This window comes from Mustela nivalis (assembly GCF_964662115.1).
Source record: "Mustela nivalis genome assembly, chromosome: 8".
NCBI lineage: Eukaryota > Metazoa > Chordata > Mammalia > Carnivora > Mustelidae > Mustela > Mustela nivalis.
In genome coordinates, this window is record NC_139027.1 from 129,442,511 (window position 1) to 129,458,090 (window position 15,580).

Here is a 15,580-nt window from a genome sequence, read left to right on the forward strand (position 1 = left end):
TAGCTACCCCACCTGTTGGTGGATTGGCTTCCTCAACACAGAAATCTACCTGGAGCCCTCAGGTTCTATCTGCCTGGTTCCACGGCCCCAAAGAGCAGGTTTCCCTACATTACCCCGCCCCTCGGGCTCTGGCTGAGGCTGCGCGCAGGCCCGGGAGCGCGAGGTTTGGGCCGCTAGATGGTGGCCGGGTTCAGCCCACCGAGAAGGGCTACTCCAGCGACAAGAGCACCCAAGGTCCAGGCACATTCCGGGCGGTGCGCAGGTGAGGAGTTGGCGCCGCCCTACGCCTCCCTCTGGGACCAGATGGGAGGAAAGGCCGCACCCAGCTAGTCTCTCCGCGGTCCGCCCCAGTCTGATAGGAACCAGGAGTCTGGATCCCCAGCCTCCGGGGGAAGGGAAGAAAGCCAAATGAGGACGCTTAAGGCCTTGGGCGCAGGGCGGGGGGTCTTGGGGGAGCCTCTGGACGCAGGCAAGGCAAAGATGGAAAGGTAAGGTCTGCGCGCCACCTCCAGCGGCGGGGTGCGCGTCGGAGCCCCAGGGGTGAGGCAGCCAAAGCCCCGGGGCTCGAGGTGTGGGCGCGACAGGAGGGAATCTCAGGGAGGGTGGCAGGTCGGATCCAGGAGCAAGACAGGGGGCATCCAGCAGGCTCAGATGAGTAAACAGAGCTGGTCCAGACGACCCTAAGGGGCCCACCTGCGGGAAGGGGACGAATGCAGAGGGCCTAGGGGTCCCTGGGGGCGGCTGGAGGCTGGAAGGCAGACCTTGGGGCCCCGTGGGTGGGGGCGTATCCTGAGCAGGGCTGTGGGTAGGGAGGAGAGAGCGGGCCCCTCTCAGGGCGCACCGGGTCGAGCAGGGGGCCTCCGGCCCTGGCTCCCCGGGCCACCCCCCAGCACACACACACACACCCCAACCGGGGATGGGGGCGGGCCGCGCGCTTACCCGCGTCCTCGTCGTCGAAGGAGTTCATGCACGGGAAGTAGATGGCGAGCGCCTCGAAGGAGGCGGACAGGCTGAGGCGGCTCTGCGAGCGCTCCATGCCCGCGCCGGCGCCGGGCGCCTCGGCCGCGCCGGCGGCAGCCGCGGCGGCGGGCGGCTTGGGCAGCTTGGCCGCCCCATTCTTGACGCGGAGTACGGCGCGCGGCGTGGTGGCGGCTGCCCGGGGCTAGGCCGGGGCTCCGCGGCGGGGCTGGCGGGCGCGGCGGGGCCGGCGGGCTGCGGGCGGGCCGGGAGCGGGCGGCGCGCGGAGCCCGAAGCGCGCTGTGCTCCCGGCGGCGGCGGCGGCGGCGACGGTGGTGGCGGCGGCGGTGGTGGTGGTGGTGGTGGCGGCGGCGGCGGCGGCGGCGGAGGTGGCGGCGCAGCGCTCTGGCCCGCGGCGCCCCCAGCCGGCCGCGCGGGGCGGGCTCGGAGCCGCAGCCGCAGCCAATCGGCGCCGCCCGGGGGAGGGGGCGCCGCGCGCGGGGGCGTGGGAGCTGGGAGGGCGCCGGCGGGGCCCCTCCTCACGGCCCCTAGCCGGGCAGGTGTGCGCGCCCCATGGGAGGAGCGGGCGGAGCGGGTTGCGCCCTGGTCCCGGGGCGGTGCTCCCAGCTCTGTCCCGACCCCACACTCAGCCCTCAGACTCGCCCCGGATGCAGGCGTCCAGGCACCGACCGAGACAGGCCTCACCGGGGGACGCAGACAGGCTCAGAACGGACACCCTCAGAGCGATCGGCGCGCGGCACTCAGCCTCCCACACAGAGACCCTCAGATTCCACGTGAACCCTCAGGGCAGCTCAAACAGGCTCCCACACGAGTGCATTCTCTCTGCGAGACACCCTCAGACTCACAACACCCAGAGAGATGCACCCACAAAGTCACTCACTCATAGAGACACTTGCTGAATCTGTCCCCTGACAGTCTCCAGAGACCCACACAGGTACCTACACCTGTGGACACCCTCAGATTCTCACACAAGATCCACAGAGGTAGATACACCCACACACTCACTCTGACTCTCAAGGAGACCTGCAGAGGCACTCAGAGTGAAAACCAAGGACCCCCCCACACACACGCTGCGCCTCTCCCTGCCATACAGGGAGACCTTCAGATCCCACACAAACCCACAGAGTTCAGACAGGCACGCACACACTCAAGCACCCACACCACTCACAGACATCCTAAAATTCACACAGAGACACACTCACACACTCCGATGATGCACTCTGAGATCTGCACACAGAGACACTCAGTGCCCCTGACATGGACTCCCTGAGCACTGATTCACTCATACACACAAATGCTAGCAAACACTGGCCAACTCCTACACGGTGACCTTCAGACCGAGAGAGTCACTCAAACACACTTCAGTGGGCACATGTGCTCACACCCAGACACAGACATACAGCCTCGGTCATTCCCAGTGGCAGATCCCTTCCCTCAGACGCACACACAATGAGACACACTCTGCCAGGATCACATGCCCACACAGACACACCCACATATCTGCCTCCAGGACCCACAATCTTCACACACACACACACACACACACACACACACATGGTTTCAGACACTCAAAGCCCCCAGGATGAACACAATCACAGTCAGAAATCCAAACTCCATTCTCTAACCTAGGGCCTGAGGTCCCCATCCAGCCAACCCTCAGATGTCTAACCTCTGCCAGCTGCTCTCACACACTCTTTACAAAGCAGCCTGGGGAGATGGCAAGATCCCAGAGTTTCAATCCCAGCTGTGACACTCCCCTTCTGTGTGGCCTAGAGGAAAGCCCTTCACCTCACTGATGTGTTCTGTCATCTGTTCGTTGGGGAGACCCTCTATTTGGGATGGCTGTGAGGATTAACATAACACGTGCATTAGTTTTCTGTTGTTGCATAACAAAGTAAGAGGCTTGACAACATCCGTGTATTAGTGGACAGTCATGTAGGTGAGAAATCTTAGCAGTTTCGACAGAGTTTTTTCCTTGGGGCCTCACAATGTATCAGCCAGATGGGCTCTTGTCTGGAGGCTCTGCAGAAGAATCTGCTTGTGGGGCACCCAGGTGACTCAGTAGGTTAAAGCCTCAGGTCATGATCCCAGGGTCCTGGGATTGAGCCCCACATGGGTTCTCTGCTCAGCAGGGAGCCTGCTTCCCCCCACCCCTTGCCTGCATCTCTGCCTACTTGTGATTTCTGTGTGTCAAAAAAATAAATAAAATCTTTAGGGGAAAAAAAAAAAAAGAACCTGTAAGCTCACTACAATTGTAATGTAAGGTCAGTAGCAGCCTGCAGTTTCTTGTAGCTGTGGGAAAAGGCCCCTGTTTCCTTGCTGGCCTTTTGCTGGGGAGTTGCTCTAGAGTTGCCCTTAACTCCTAGAAATGGCCCTCTGGTTCTTGCTTACAGCCTCCTCTTTCTTCAAGGTCAGTTTCAGGATGTCAAAAACGGAAATCAGAGGGGGCTGCTCCTTTGCCAAACACTCTTCCATGGTCTCATTTCACTTAGGGGTAAAAGTCCAAATTGGACATGGTCCTAAGTCCTTTGGCTCTGCTCCCTCTCTGGCCTACCTCTTACCACTCCTCTGGCTCCCTCAGCTCCAGACCCACTGTCCTGACCTTGCTGTTCCCTCTGGCTGGAACACTTTTCCCTCCAGAGAGCTGTGTGGCTCATTGTCTCAGACCTGTGCTCAAACATCACTTTCTTTTATAAAGTCCTCCCTCACCATCCTTTGTAAAGTAGCGATACCCCTCCCTGAAATGCCTAGTCCTCCTTACTCTGCCTTATTTTTTTCTCTAGCCTTGATCACTATCTGACATATCATATGTATATGGCATTATACATATATTTTTTCGTGCTTATTTGCTTAATGTCTCTCTCTCTCCTACTCAGAGCCTAGAAGAATGCCTAGCAAAAAAGCAGGTGCTCAGTAGATCCTTGATTGGATGAATACCTTCCCACGAAGCTGGCGGATGAAGAACAGAGACTTTCAGAGGAGAAATGACACACTCAAGGTGACAGAGAGCAGGGAATGCCAGTGCTCCAGCCACTGCTCTGCTGGCCACTAAGACTGTAGCAGAAGGAAGACAGGCCCGAGGGAGAGCAGCACTCTGAGGCCTAGAGAAGGGACAGGACAACATAGAGGCCAGGAAAGGCTGGCCTGGAGCTGGAGAAGAAGTCTCAGGGACCCATGAGGCATGTCTGTCTGACCAGCAGTGAGACTCCCAGAAAACACACCTAAATGTTGAAAGTAGACATGTGTGCTGGTTCAGCCTGCAGACCCCGCTTGGAGGCTCAGATTCTAGCTTTTCCACTTATCATCTGAGTCGCTGTGGTGGTTTTAAAGCCTGTGTGTTCATCCTTTGACCACTCTCCCACTGAACAGTAGGGTCTTTGTCCCCTCCACTTAAGTCTGGGTCAACCTTAGTGACTGGGTTGGAACCAGTAGAATGCAGTGAGTGGCATGCATGACTTCCAAAGCTAGGTCAGAAAGTTTCCTGCAGGGGCACCTGGGTGGCTCAGTGGGTTAAAGCCTCTGCCTTTGGCTCAGGTCATGATTCCAGGGTCCTGGGATTGAGCCCCGCATCGGGCTCTCTGCTTAACAGGGAGCCTGCTTCCTCCTCTCTCTCTCTGCCTGCTTCTCTGCCTACTTGTGATCTCTGTCTGTCAAATAAATAAAATCTTTAAAAAAAAAAAAAAAAGAAAAGAAAGAAAGAAAGTTTCCTGCAGTTTCTTCCTGGCTCACTTGGGTTGCACACTCTGGGAGAGGCCAGCATCCACATAAGGACCTTGACTACCCTGAGCCACGCTTGCTAGAGAGGCCTCGGTGGGTCCAGCTGAGCCCCCAGATGACAGCCAACAACAATCTCCCAGGCTTGTGAGTGAGTGATCTCTGGTGTCTAACTTTGATGCGGCCCCAACGGACATCCAATGGCAGCTGCATGACGAACACACAAGCAGGAGCTGCTCCGCTGAGCCCTTCCCAAATTCCTGGGCCACAGCATAAATGGTGGTCGTTTGACACCCTAAGTCCGGGGATAATATTGTAGGCCATGATGGAATCATGACCTTGAGCGAGCAAATGAACTTCTTCCGGGCCTGTTTCTTCAGTTGTAAAATGGGGACAATGCCTCCCAGTGTGAGTGTCATCACAGAGTGAGTTATAAATGTGGAGTTCTTAGAACAGTGCCCAAACACAGTGCGTGTTCTGCAAGTGTGAGCTTGGGATCGGACAGCCCCATCTGTTAGAGGCAGACGTCCAGAGCTGGGTGGAATCGGAAAGGTCATCCAGTTCGTCCCTCCGCTGGGAGAGAGGGAAACTGAGGCCCAGAAAGTGCAAGGGACTCCCTAAACTGCATAGCCCATGGGTGCAGAGCTGTTGCCACAACAGACGTGTCCTGAGCTGGCCAGTGCTCTTCCTGCTGTGCTCCAGGTTGTGTCTCACCCGGCAAGAGAGGCAGGGGGCCCCTGGGGTGAATGCAGACAAAGCTGGCAGTGTCAAGGAGGAGAGGCAGCCAACGGAAACAGACTTGGCCTCTGGCCAGCAATATAGGCAGTGGACTCCTGGTGTGAATTCTCCTTTCTTGGTTAGCTCATGCCTAAAATTCCCCCAGTAAGGTTTGGCCCTGTAAGTTTAAATCTTTGATCCCTTGTAAATAGATCATTTTTCCCACAGGAAATCTTAAGTTGTCCACTACTCGTACCTGAGTATGAATCATGTGTTCTAAGAACAAGTTTGATGGTGGGAAGGCTCGAGATGGTGGGTGGGGGAAGTGGTGAGTCTGGAACAGGGAACAGTGAGGAGTCAGGAACAAACTGGTGGTGTGGGCTTCCCAGCCCAGGGAAAGGGAGGGTGCCAAGGGCCAGACAGCTCAGTAGATCGGAGCTGAAGAAGGACTGCCTGCCTTGAGTTTAAGTGCCTATCCTTAGTTTAGCTGTGTGACCTTGGGCAAGTCCCCTCAGGGTTCCCATCAAAAAATGAGCATAATTCGCATTCACTTTGCCAAGTCATGGTGAAGATGGGATGTAAATTTACTGCCAGGCAGATCGTAGGTACTTAATAGACACATACATTGAGTAATTTGCAGGGTCCACCCAGTCTCGTCATTGTACTCAGCCCTAAATGCACACGGAGGAATAAAACAAACCCAGTCCCTGAATTCATGGCGCTTATAAACTGGCAACATTAAACATATAATTATGCCAATAATTATTTAATTATAACATGATATACTCACTTTATTGTAATAATAATTTCAATTACAATTGTGATGAGAGTGTCATACAAGATAGATATTTATGTGCTTTATAGCGCATGTGTGTGCGTGTCTGCACCTGCAAGTGTGTGAGGGGGTAGGACAGATCTAATCCTGCCTGAGGGAATCTGGGAAGACTTCCCTGGGGAGGTGGTGTTTAAGCTGAGAATGGCACCTATTCTGTGCCCAGCACTGTTCTTGGCCCTGAGAAGATAGACATATTTATTTGTATTTATATTTATCAGTAAATAAAATAAAGCCACTGCCCATACATGTGCATGTTCAAATAACCTCTGGGGCTTCTCTGGAAGGAATAGATTGGAGTCAGTTCAAAGGGATGCCTTCCTCCTCCTGTTCAGATAAGTCCTACTTTGAACCAAAAGACCACTGACTCTTTCCTCCCCAGGAGAGGCTGGGGAGGCTGAGCTGTGGAAAGGTGAAGTGAAGGACGGAGGGGGCCCCCCCCGGGGTCCTAAGTCTCCGGGCATTGGCAGGAGGCAACAAAGGACAAGGCTGAGGAGGGTCCAGAAAGGCTAACCCTGAGGAAGTTCCAGAGATGACCTGAGCCAGACTAAGAGATGAACTGGACTAGTGAAGACCAGGAAGGAAAAGGAAAGACAGGGACACTGCCCAGCTTCAAAGCATCAAGAGAAAACCACTCATGTGGATGGAACATCTCCTGTTTAATAGTTCTCTAAGACAAAGCATTTGAGGGATGAGGTCCCTAGATTTTGCACATTTATCAAGATGCAGGTGAGTGCCTTTCTAGAAAAAGGAGTAAGTGGCTAGAATATAGCTAAACCTGACATGGCCTGGTTTGCAGCTTTGTCAGAGAGAGACTGATCCTGTCTGTGTTGGGGTGTGTGTGTGCGTGTGCTTGTGCGTGTATGTGTGTGTGTAAAATATCTCTGTGGGTGTGTGGGTGTGCTGGTGCATGTGTGTGTAAAACGTGTCTATGTGTGCATATCCCAGAAGAGATGGGCATTTCTGCATATCTGTGTCCTTGTCTGTGAATGACCTTGCCCCTAAACATGTCCTTGCAAGGTGTGTGTTCTTGTGTGAAGTGAGTCCAGTCCGGTCTTAAAGGTACCATGCATCCTGGGGCATGTGTGTGTGTGGGGGTGGGTGGGTGTGTGTGTGTAAACAGGTTGTGAGTTATACTTGTATATCATTGTAAGATTCTGTTCCTGTGCACTTGTATCTGCCTCTCTGCATCCTGGTTGGTCTGAGTTTAGCCTTGACTGGGCGTGAATGCTGCTTGTTCATGCAGACTGGTAGCTTGAGAGAGAATTTAGTATTTCCTTGACTTACTCCTTGTCTTCAAGTGGCTAATACATGATTAAGCTGAGAGGCCTAGAGATATTAAAATCGTTTATGTTATAACTCCAAGTCCCTAACCAATGACCTAACCGTTATTTCATTCTTCGATCCATCCAGCCACCCCTCCATCCAGCCACCTACCTATTCATCTCAACTGCACTGACATTTACTAGCTGTGTGGTTTTCTCTCTTAGGCAATTTACCAAATTTCTGTGTATCTCGGTTTTCTCACCTATAAAATGGAGATGATACAAGTATCTACCAGAAAGGGCTGGGAGGGGTGGGGTAAATGAAATGAGCTATTGCATATAAACACTTAGCACACTGCCGAGCACATAGTAGGTTTACTATATTAACTATCATCATCATCATCATCACTGCAGTGGCCGGTATATTTCAGCCAGTTCACAATAACACTTTGCTAAGGGCCACCCCTGAGCTAGAAACCGGTGAGTCCTTCCCTATAGCAGAACCCATTAAGTGCCTCTACCACCAACTTCCCGTGTGACCTTGGATACAGCTTGTGCCCTCCTTGGACCCATGGAATGGATAGAGCATCCTCACCATAGAATCTGCCTTACGGAGATTCTGAGCACACCTGTAATTTAAAAACTGCCAAGAGCTCCGATAGTTAGGTAGGATGGCAGTCCTGGGTCATCTGGAGGGCCAGACAGAGCTGGGACAAAGCTGAGACTTGTTACCACTGCACGGCTCAGTCTCCTGCTTTCTGCGGCTTCCTTCCTATGACTTCCAGGCTCTGTTCTCCCTCTGGAGAAGCATCTGGTGTGCTCCAGGGAGCAAGTGTGTAGTGGGAATAGGGAGCAGAGGGAGCAGGTACACACCTTCTTCCCTTCTTCACAAAGAGTATCTTCAGTTACTAGTTGGTGAGGAGTATTAATGATTTTTTAAAAAGAAAGAAAAAAAAACTGGGTGTGATTTCTGATCCAATAAACCACCCCTTCAGACAAGAGACAGAGAAAAACAAGAACAAAGGGCAGAAAGAGACAGAGACTAGAAAAGAGAGAGGGACAGAGTAACAGAGAGACGCAAGAACCAAAGAGGTAGAGGCAGAAGCAAGAGAGAGGGAGGAGATTGTGGGAGCCAGGAAGACAGCAGACAAAGTTGGGCTTTATTGCAGACCCGGTTGGGGTGCCCCCAAGCAAGGCCTCACCTGTAGCAGCCCCAGAATGAAGGTGCTGCTGTTTTTCATGGGTCACCCTCCATCAGCGCATGCATGCGAGCGCGTGCGCACACACACACGCACACACACGCACACACAGGCACTCTGACCCACATTGGGTTGGGATGTAAGCAAGAAATAAAATCGTATTGTCTGAAGTTGTTGAGATTTCAAACGTGTCTGTTACAGCATTCGCCTTCCCAGCTGAACGCCTTCCCTACTGGGTGTTTGTACTTCAATGGGAAGGAGACTGAAGTTGAGGGTAATAGAGCCTTGTCTGAGCCATGGATCATGAGAGTGAAGAAAGCCAGGTTGCCCAGAGAAGCAGGGGAGCGAAAAAGAAGTCTGTGCAAATGAACAGAGCAAATCAAGCTGTGGGAATAGGGAGCAGGCGACCTCGATGCCTGATACTTCAGGTCCCGGTTCCATTCCTACATGAGGTCACCTGAAACCTACATGGTAGGTTACCCACCCAAATCCATCTTCCTGCCCCTTAAGTCACCTTCCATGACAAACCCCACATCTCTCTTGGCCCATGTTTGGTGTACGCTTAGGACCCAGTTCTGACCATTGTGAATCGAGTGAAATTTTGGGGGCAAGCAGCTACTTGGAAAGGTGCCTGCACTCTTGAAAAATGGACACGAGAGAGAAACATCACCTTTTCCATGGCTGGACATATTCTAATTGCAACCAAGAGGGAAGCTAAATTAGGACAAAGCTGCAACAGTGGACGGCAGAACAGGTGAAAGAACCCAGATCCTTAATGATGTCATTGAGCCACTGAATTAACCAACCTTGGAGCTGCCCTACTTAGTGGGTTGGTGTTTAAGTGTTAGCACATACATCTCATTATTGTTTAATGCATTTTTGCTTTGGGCTTTGGGGTTTTTTTTAATTTTTTGTGTTTAGTGGGGGTTTTGCATGTGCGTGTTGTTGTTGTTTTGGGTGACCAAAAGCATCCCATGGATATACATATCTGACTCTATTTCCTGCCAGTGATTCTTCGACATTCTCCTACATCTCTTTAATATGTTTCATTGGATACCAAGTAACCCCAGACTCAGCCAGAGCTTGTCCAAGCCACATCTAAATGTTGATTTTCTTTTTTTTTTAAGATTGTATTTATTTATTTGACAGAGAGAGAGATCACAAGTAGGCAGAGAGGCAGGCAGAGAGAAAGGGGGGGAAGCAGGCTTCCCGCTGAGCAGAGAGCCGGATGCGGGTCTCAATCCCAGGACCCTGAGATCATGACCTGAGCCGAAGGCGGAGGCTTTCCCACTGAGCCACCCAGGCGCCCCTGAATGTTGATTTTCTTGGCAGGTGTCTTTGTTTCTGATTGGCGGGAAAAGAGGCAGACAGGAAGGAAGAATATGAGTGCAGGTCTTGAACCATGGGGGAAACGTGCGGGAGAGGAGTAAGGTAATGACAGCCATCTCCCCAGCCTTATACCTGCGAACCACATCACAAAGCCCTTGGAGAGGATTTACGGAGCACTCTCTTTGAGCCCGACACCATTCTATGTCCTGGGGAGTACAGAAAACAATTCTCAAACAGACAAAATTTTCTGTCCTCATGAAACTGATATTCTAATGGGGAGAAACAGAATAAAGAAGAGAAATAAGCAAGAAAAAAAAAAACCATAGCATTTGGATGGCAGTAAGTCCTATTGAAAAAACGTCTATGAAATAGAGAAGGATAATTGGGACTGTCCAGAGTGGAACTGATAATGTCATGCAGGATGGCCAGCGAAGACATCATGAGAAAGTGACATTTGAGGAAAGTCATGGAGTGACTCGTGCAGACAACTGGAGAAAGAATGTTTCAGGCAGAGGGAACAGAAGGTGCAAAATCCCTGTGCTGGGGAGTGTGCCTGCTGGCCTGAGGAGAAGGCAAGGAGGCCAGGGTGGCTGATGTGAATGAATGACAAGGAAGGTGGAACACACGTGGTCACGCGGGTACTAATGGACAGGAGAGGCAGGTGGTACTGGCCGTCCAGATTTGTGCAATGATCATCAGCCACAGACATTATTATTTTTCTGCTATTCCTTAAACTGACTTAATTTTTGTTTAAATGCATGTATTTGAGTTGAAAATTTCAGAACACTATATAAATGAAGAACCCAGTATCACTTGCCATAAATTGAAAGTAACCAGATAAGTAAATAGGACAAAACTGAAGCAACATTTAGTTATAGGGAGATACTCTAGCCTGCAGAAGGGTTGGGTCCGAAGACAGAGATGTCTTTGATAAAAGACAGGTTGATGGTCTTAGAGAAGTGGTAAGACACAGCATCGCCAAGTAAAGACTTTGTCCATGAAACAGAGACTCTCTACGTTAGGTAGTGTGACACTGCCTAACATCATTTGTGTCCTGCTAGGCGGGATGATCAACTGTTCTGGTTTCCCTGGGATAGAGGGGTTGCCCAGGATGTTTTTTCAGGGCTATAACTGAGATGGCTCTGGACATCCTGTCCCCAGGGACTCCCATCCCATTCCTTAATCTCACACCCTCTTGTTTCAGCTTGCTGTTCTCTGGGTTACCCTTTTCGTGGGTCGACTCCAAGATGATCCTCGCACCCTGGATCCATGCCCATGCACCGAGTACCCACGAATACCCTTGAGTGTGGATGCAACCTGTGAATTGCTTGCAACCTGTAACAGGAGACCAAAGCGATGAGATGTCACGCCCACGATTAGATCACGTTCAGTGTGACATCCACAGTGCTGACATTCTCTCTCTTGCCCTTCTCCATTTGCATGCTTGATGAGGCAAGGGGTCATGTCAGGCAGGTCCAAGGGCAACCTCTGGCCAACAGCCCACTAAGAACAAAGGCCCTCAATCCAAAAGCCCAGAGGAACCAAATGTTGCCAGCAATCATGTGAGCTTGGGGCAGATGCTTCTTTCCTTGAGTCTGCAGATGAGACCGCAGTCCAGGCCAACACCTAGACTGCAGCCTCCCAAGAGACTCTGAAGCAGAAAATCCAGCAGACCCTTGCCCAGACTCCTGACCCACAGAAACTAATAAACGTGTGTGTGTGTGTGTGTGTGTGTGTGTGTGTGTGTGTAAATCCTTATGTACATGGTAATTTGATACTTAGCAGTTCATGACTAAGACATTCTTTCTGTCCCGTTGCTTCTCCAGCTCCTGCCCATTCGGATGGCTCATTTATATCCTTTAGACTTGAGGCTATGACATGCGACCCAGCTGGCTGCACCTAGCTGAGGCTGATAGAAGCTTGAACTTCCCCATGGCAAACAGAGCTCCATACTTGGGGGATCTTCACTCCCAGCCTGACAAACAGAACAGTGATGAAGGATCAAGGCTGAAAGATGATGGAGTCCTGGCCACTGGGCATCTGAAGACTGGCAAGCTGGCTGCAAGAGGTAGGTCTGGGTCAGAGTTGAGACTCTGCCCCTTGACCACTCTCTCTGGGCCAAGCCCCTAGGCTGCAAGGTCCCTATAAGACACTGCCAGACCCTCTATTCTCTAGACTTTCTCCTTACCCTCCATGCTTCTAAGCTTCTTGCCTGTCTCCTAGTTTCCCATCCTGATAGTTTTATGCCTCATTCTCTCTTCTCAACCTAGTTTCTTCCATTTGACAAATCATCTGGGTAGCCTGCTCAATTTTCAAATCAAAATACATGAATTTTATCACAAAAATAATTTTTGCACCTTTCAGGAAATTGTGGGAAGGAAACAAGAACAAAGGCAAAATTGAAAATCATTTTCATCATGCTACCCAGAGACAGCCACTTTTTAACCTGATGTGTTTTCTCCTTTCCCCCCACCTTGACTGTGTTTCATATAAAGTGATTTTTTAATGGTCTAGTACTGTAAGTAGTTTCATGGCCTGTGATCTGTTTTTTTCCACTTAGCTTCCTATCATGAACATTTTCCCACAACCGTAAATATACCTCTATGCCACTCTTTTAAATTACTGAATAACATTTCATATGATTTAATGTTTTCAGTCTCATGTTGAAATTCAAAGAAATGCTCTTTGCAGTTCAGCTGTTGGACATACACTTAATAGCTTCTCTAGACGTGGACGCACAGGTTAAAATGATGCATGTTTTGGAAGCTTGTAATAAGTATTGACAAATCTCCCGGAACAATATTGGCCCACTCTTCACTCTCCAGAAGCATATGACATACTTCCTCATTCTCTCAAATGAGCTATTCTCTTTGTGATTTTTTTTTTTTTTTTTTTTTTTTTTGGTGTTTGTTTTCACAGTCCCATGACTGCCTAGCTCCCACTCCCCACCACCACCGGGCACCCACTTCACATGTCAGACGTGGAAGCATGGACAATCCACCCTCAAAACCTTTGTTTATATATGTGTGTGTGTATCCCCAAACAATATACAATATTGCTTTGAGAGGCCATTTATAAAATCTCATGTAAAGGCTACTGTGCTACGTATTACATTCTACTGCCCCTTTTTGTTCAATCAATACGAGTGTTTTGTTCTTGTTTTTGTTTTTTACTGAGATCTGTGCTAACTTAGGTAACTCAAAGTCATTTCTTTTAACAACTGTTTAATTGTTGTCTTTATGTTTGAGATTCACCTGCAGACTGATGGAGCTTGTTGCCATCATGTTGCTGTTATAAACAATGCTGTGATGAACATCTTCATACCTGTCTCTCTATCTCTGCTAGAGTTTCTAAGCACAAGTGGGATTGTTGGGTCCCAAAGACACAGGACTAGCTGTGTCTTTCCGACTCTTTTGACTATGACACATTGTAAGAAATATATTTTTTACATCAGAATCTGGTAAGGGTCTCTCCATGAACACAATTGAAACAAAAGTTTAGTGAAATAGTGCTTATCCTTATCATAAGAAAAACATTATTGTGTGTTTTATTCTACTTAACTCAATTTCCTTTTTTAAACATTGATCACAACTTACTAATCTAATTTTGTAACCTGTTAATGGCCCATGACTCACAGTTTGAAAAATAATGGAGTAAAATATATTCAGTTTCATGAAATACTTGGAAATGACACTTTAGAGTGGCTATGCTAATTTACAATGCATTAGGTTCTCATCGCCCTCCATCCTGGCCAGCACTTGATTTTTTTTTTTCTTGCCAGTCTGATGAATCTAAAGTAGAATGTCACTGTTTTTATTTTTCTTTCTCTGATTTCTAGTAAGTTGTTTTTCTTCATATGTTTATTCACTACTTGTGTTCCTCAGAAAGTGAGTTTGCCTGTAAGAAAACTTGAGTTCCTCAGAAAGTGAGTTTGCTACTAAGTTTCCCTTATAATTGAGATTTTAATTTTTTTATCATCTGTTATTGTACATATGCTACAAGTGCCTTTTCCCAGACTGTTAATCATTCATTAACTTCATGATGCTATTTATTGAACAGAAATCCATCAGTTATTTCCTTTATGGTTTTGCATCTTAAGAAATACTTTCCTAACTCAATACCATAAAGACTTGCCTTTCAATTTTTTATAGCTTCTTAAGCTATCTGAAATTTGTCTTTACATAGTATGAGATATGATGTTATTTTTTTTCCCATACAGTGGAGTCACTTTCCTAACACCATTAAAATAATCCATCCTTTCCCCACTGATCTATGTTGCCCCCTCTATCACATACCAAATATCAACATGCATGGGTCTCTTTCTGGATTCTTCTCTTCTGTTCCATCGGTCTGTACTGCTTACACTACAAAAAATTAGACTTTATACTATATCTTAATATCTGGTAGGGTAAGATCCCCATCTTTGCTCTTTTTTTGAGACTACTTTGTCTTAGCTACTCATGGAAACTTATTCTTCCATGCAAATTTTAGAATTGGTTTATCCAAATTCTCTCTCCAAATATTTGTTAGAATTATATGTGTTGACACCATGACAATGCTGTGCCTTTCCTTTCACAAACATATCTCTATTTATCCAAGAAATAAACCTCTCCTTTAGTGAGCTTTCTCTGACATGCTTGGCTAAGATAATTTCTAGATAATTCATTTTCTCTCCTCTCGCTCTCTTTTTTAATATTCTCCATTTTAATAGATGGGAATAGTATCTTCTTTCAGGACAGCCAAGTTTTTTAGACACTTCCCTTCATGACCCTGTATCCTGGATCACGTCTTTGGCAAGGAATGACCCCAAAGATGTCCCCTACCAGGACAAAAATGTCCCCTACCACGACCTGGTGGAACCAGGAAAGCAATCATCAGATGGTCAGTTGACAAGAGTTCGAATCTGTCAAAAGTGCTGTGCATCTCTGAGGCTTTGAAACAACCTTGCCTACAAAATGAGATGGAAAGAATTGTACTGACCTGGATTCCTTTCAAGGATACCAGTATGCTCATTTGAAAGGGATACTTAAACTGCTTGGGTATTGGGGGAGGGAAAAGGTGATTTGCACTGTTAAACTGCCTTCTAAGGAAGATGGGTCTGCTCAACTACAGGCCGCTAATCTCCTCAAGCCAGTCATGCAAGTTTGGGGCAGAGCTGAATTGCTTGTTGCCACAACGATTCTTCCTTCCCACCTCTTTTCTTATGCTTCAACCAGCCTCCCTTCTAAGCAAATGTTGAGCAAACATGCATTTAAAGGGAAAAAGAGACACTGGATTATTAGCTTCTCTGGGCACTATCCATCTCAGGCTGGCAAGTTATGGGATAGTGAGAGAGAAATGGGTCCTGGCAAGAATGAAGCAGAAGCCCAAACCTAAAGGGACCAGGACTTCAGGTAGACAACCAAGGTAGGAACTTGGGAATGAGGAGCAGGGCCAAAGACCCAGCACAGTAACTGCAGTCCATACAAGGAAGAATAGGACTTCTTAAACCAGGTAACAGTCCAATTATTGAAACATCAGCACATATCCCAAGAAAAAAATAGCCA

The 15,580-nt window shown here is 48.8% G+C and overlaps 1 protein-coding gene and 1 long non-coding RNA gene across 4 annotated transcripts in view; one reads left to right on the top strand and one right to left on the bottom strand.

Annotated features, from left to right (window-relative positions):
* Positions 1 to 1,237, bottom strand: part of RIMS4 (regulating synaptic membrane exocytosis 4) — a 60,522-nt gene extending 59,285 nt beyond the window's left edge. Inside the window, exon 1 of one of the 2 annotated variants that reach the window (XM_082744703.1) lies at positions 940 to 1,237. In XM_082744703.1, the coding sequence (XP_082600829.1) occupies positions 940 to 1,036 (97 nt within the window). In that variant the 5' untranslated portion in view covers positions 1,037 to 1,237. The remainder of the gene's footprint in view (positions 1 to 939) is intronic. The other variant, XM_082744704.1, reaches the window with a different exon arrangement.
* LOC309871562 lies at positions 159 to 14,843 on the top strand. 2 transcript variants are annotated; one of them, XR_014315348.1, is made up of 4 exons: positions 159 to 262; positions 3,855 to 3,976; positions 11,861 to 12,102; positions 12,399 to 14,843. It is a non-coding gene; the product is annotated as an uncharacterized lncRNA (long non-coding RNA). The 2 variants fall into 2 exon arrangements; XR_014315347.1 differs by having other exon boundaries at positions 11,861 to 14,843.
* Positions 14,844 to 15,580: the final 737 nt, after the last annotated feature.